The 3,107-nt window shown below is 53.9% G+C and overlaps 1 protein-coding gene across 1 annotated transcript; it reads right to left on the reverse strand.

Annotated features, from left to right (window-relative positions):
* Nucleotides 1-1,321: 1,321 nt before the first annotated feature.
* Nucleotides 1,322-2,949, reverse strand: LOC106897306 (tripartite motif-containing protein 7-like). Its single transcript, XM_014957889.1, has 3 exons — nt 2,498-2,949; nt 1,771-1,866; nt 1,322-1,597 (listed from the first exon to the last, which is right to left on the reverse strand). The coding sequence occupies exons 1-3, from the start codon at nt 2,915-2,917 to the stop codon at nt 1,322-1,324; spliced, it is 792 nt and encodes a 263-aa protein (XP_014813375.1). The 5' UTR covers nt 2,918-2,949.
* Between the last annotated feature and the right edge of the window lie 158 nt (nt 2,950-3,107).

Consider the following 3,107-nt stretch of genomic DNA (forward strand, 5'->3'; position numbering starts at 1 on the left):
CCACCCCGATATGAAGCCCCCCGAGCCCAGAACACAGGGATAGACTTTGAACCTCCTCGGGTTGCAGGGCAGGTCCTGCTCACGGTCTTCCCACCAAACAAGCTTGCGGTCTTCCGAGAGATAAAGCCTGGCGTGGGCCGTCTCCGGATCCAGCGTCATCTGTGCTGGAGGTGGAGAGAGAGTCAGGCTCATTGCAGCAGATTTGAGGGGAAACAGGGCTTCTTCTCTTCCCCCCCCCCAACACCTCTGACCCGGTTGGGACCCCTCCAGGCATCATCTGCCAGTGGGACCAGGGTGGGAGAATGGGGAAAGGAGGCAGCAGAACACTTTAGGTCCATCTTTGAGGGCAGAAAAGCTTCTTTTACCATATTTTTGATTTCATATGATGGCTTGGTTTGGCACACGTACAGTTCACTTACTTTTCAAGGGAGTCTCAAAGTCCAGGAAAACTAGAGGGAAGACAGAAAAGTGAGAAACACAAAGATCAGTTGGTCTGATTGTGGGTTTCTGCAAAAGTCCCGAGAGTCAGGAACAGGCTTGGGGGAAGGTCGAGAAACTTGAGGAGGCAGAGGAGAAGAGGAGGAGGACAGGCAGGGAACATCAGACCAACGCTCGCTGCTCGTTCTCTGTCTCCTTGTGGGATCTTGAAAGAAATAACCCCTCATTCAGCACCCAGGATGCCTTTCTTTCCCCTGGCTTCACTCCAGCCCTCCCCACCAAGAAGCATGATGACATAGGCCTTTCTGGACCTGCCCTCAGTACCTTGGAATTTCTCCAGAATTTCCTTGATATTTGGGTTCTTCTCGGTGAAACCAGATGCCTGATGGCTGCGGATTTTAAGCTGAAATCACAGAATTTCCTTTCCAGCTCCGGGGAAATCTGGAGTGAGTGGGAGAGCGTTTCCCTCTGGCCCCTGGAAGGGAAGAGGGGATGGATTTACACCTGGTTGGACTTTGCTGCTCCGTGTTTTCTCAGCACTCGCTGCTCCTGCCTCCTGCCAGCCCGGGTCCAAATTCATCATTCATTCAGGAGAGAGAGGCAGAGCCCTCCTTCCAACCCCTCCGGTGGCCTCGGTCAACTCCAAGGGCTGTACTGCAGAAGAGCCAACCCGTCCCCAAGTGCTTTCTCCCCGTGTCCTGCCACAGAGCTACTCTGTGGTGGTGACATGGTGACAGGAGAAGGACCACAGACCTGCTCAAGGTGGTTCCAATGTCCTGGAAGAGAGAGAAGAAGAGACTCAGTGAGATGGAACACCTCCCCTTGGAGTACCGGGGTCCCACTCTAAGGAAGTCCCTCTTGGAGCGGGGGCTGGAGACCAAGCTCAAGGTGGGCCTTCCCAGCCAGTTTGGAAAGCCTGGGCTCTCACCTTCAGGAGCTCCCAGTCTGGCTGCTGGTACGTCCTCTCCACCTCCTCAATCAGCGTGCCCAGGCTTGTTGTCTCCTCCAAAAGCCTCTGGAGGATTTCTTCATGGGCTTTCCTTATCTCTGTGTCCAGCTGCTCCAGCTGGGCCAGAAGAGAGGACTCCTGCTTCTCCAGGAACTCGTGCATCTTCCTATATGTCCTCACAATCTCCTGCTTTGCAGCTTCTGTCCTCTCCTGCCAAGGGCAAGCCCAAAGCAGGGAAAATGCAACAGAGAGCAGGAGAAGAGCATCAAGGGTCAAGGGTGGGCCATGCCTTAGCATCACCCACCCCTGTGGGAGAGGAGGAGGAGGAGATGTTCCTCCTTTCTTCCCCCACCCTCTGCCCAGGAAAACTGATGGGCACCTACAGTGTGGTCCTTGAGTCTGTCTTGTGTGTCCTTCACGGAAGATTGAAGCGCCTCTTGCTCTGATTTCAGAAGGTGCAGTTGGGTCTCAATTTGTTTCTGAGAGGAGAGAAAGAAAGAAGTCCCCTGTGGAATGGCATGGTGGTCTGGCAGCCTCAGCAGAAGCACCGGGGAACTCCTGGTGGCTCTTGGAATAAGTGTTGGCAGAGTATTGGGACCCCCGTGACTGTTACAAGGCCATTTATCTCCCCCTGTTTTTTCCTTTTTTGCCTTTTTGTATTTTCACAAAGGTCAAGGAGTTTTCAGGGAGCTGTGGGGTGGGAGAAGGGCTTAGGATCTCATTCTGTCCTTTCTTACTGATCTTCAGCAGAGCTGACCTTGAGAAGGGACCCCCACCCCAGAGGACAGAGCCATTGATGCAGTCTTAGAGGGATTGTGGTGGGGAGAAATCTTACGCCTCTGTTTCCTACCTTCCCCTAAGGCCCTGCTCGTGGCTAAACCCTGGGGGAGAGGACCCCTTGGTCCCCAAGAGCGTGGTGCTCCTACGTCCACCTCTTCCTCAGGGCAGGCTATGCCACCTCAAGGGTCGGGATCAAGAGACAAGGATGGGTGAGTCCACAGGGGGTTTATTGCACAAGCCAAAGGCTCTACAGAGATCTCTACCCATCAAGAGCACCAACATCAGGAGCTTCCAGTCCTTTGTGCCTCAACATACCCATAACCCCCTCACCTTGCACTCCTGGACAGCCTCGTCCATGGGAACCACAGAATGGTCACGGTGCACCTTGGACTTGTCACACACGATGCACAGAAGCTTTTTGTCATCTTGGCAGAAGAGCTTCAGGGGTTCCTGGTGCTCCTCACAGAAGTTCCCTCCTCCTTCCATGTCTCTGCCTGTTTGCAGGTTCAATCTCTTGGCTGCTTCAATCATGTTGGCTAACTCCCAGTTCGGGCGCAGGGTCTTCTGTGCCACGGTATCTCTGCACTGCGGGCAGGAGAAGTTGGATGTACGTCCTTCCCAGGTCCGAGTGATGCACGACCGACAAAAGCTGTGTCCACAGTGGATGGACACGGGGTCCTGGAATATTTCCAGGCAGATGGAGCAGCAGGATTCATCCTGGAGCATTTCCACAGGCGTCCTGGCTGCCATGAAGAGCAACCGTTGCAGCTTCAGTCTCCAAGTTTGTTTCGATTTTGAAGAAGCAGGAAGGAGAGAGATTTCCTGGTTCTACACCATTGGTTGCTCTGAGACCCAACCCCTTCCCAGCAGGGCTTCAGGCTATACATTAACCTGTATTGCTCCAGGAAGTAGGGGTTGGACAGCTGAGGAGGACCAGAAT

This window comes from Calidris pugnax, unplaced genomic scaffold, assembly GCF_001431845.1.
Source record: "Calidris pugnax isolate Ruff unplaced genomic scaffold, ASM143184v1 scaffold385, whole genome shotgun sequence".
NCBI lineage: Eukaryota > Metazoa > Chordata > Aves > Charadriiformes > Scolopacidae > Calidris > Calidris pugnax.

Excerpts from the sequence above, each read along its gene's own strand:
- LOC106897306 (XM_014957889.1), bottom strand. The coding sequence starts at position 2,917 with ATGGCAGCCAGGACGCCTGTGGAAATGCTCCAGGATGAATCCTGCTGC. Across the intron at positions 1,867-2,497 it reads AGGCTGTCCAGGAGTGCAAG|AAACAAATTGAGACCCAACT; the intron begins GTGAGGGGGTTA and ends CTCTCCTCTCAG. Across the intron at positions 1,598-1,770 it reads ACAGACTCAAGGACCACACT|GAGAGGACAGAAGCTGCAAA; the intron begins GTAGGTGCCCAT and ends TGCCCTTGGCAG.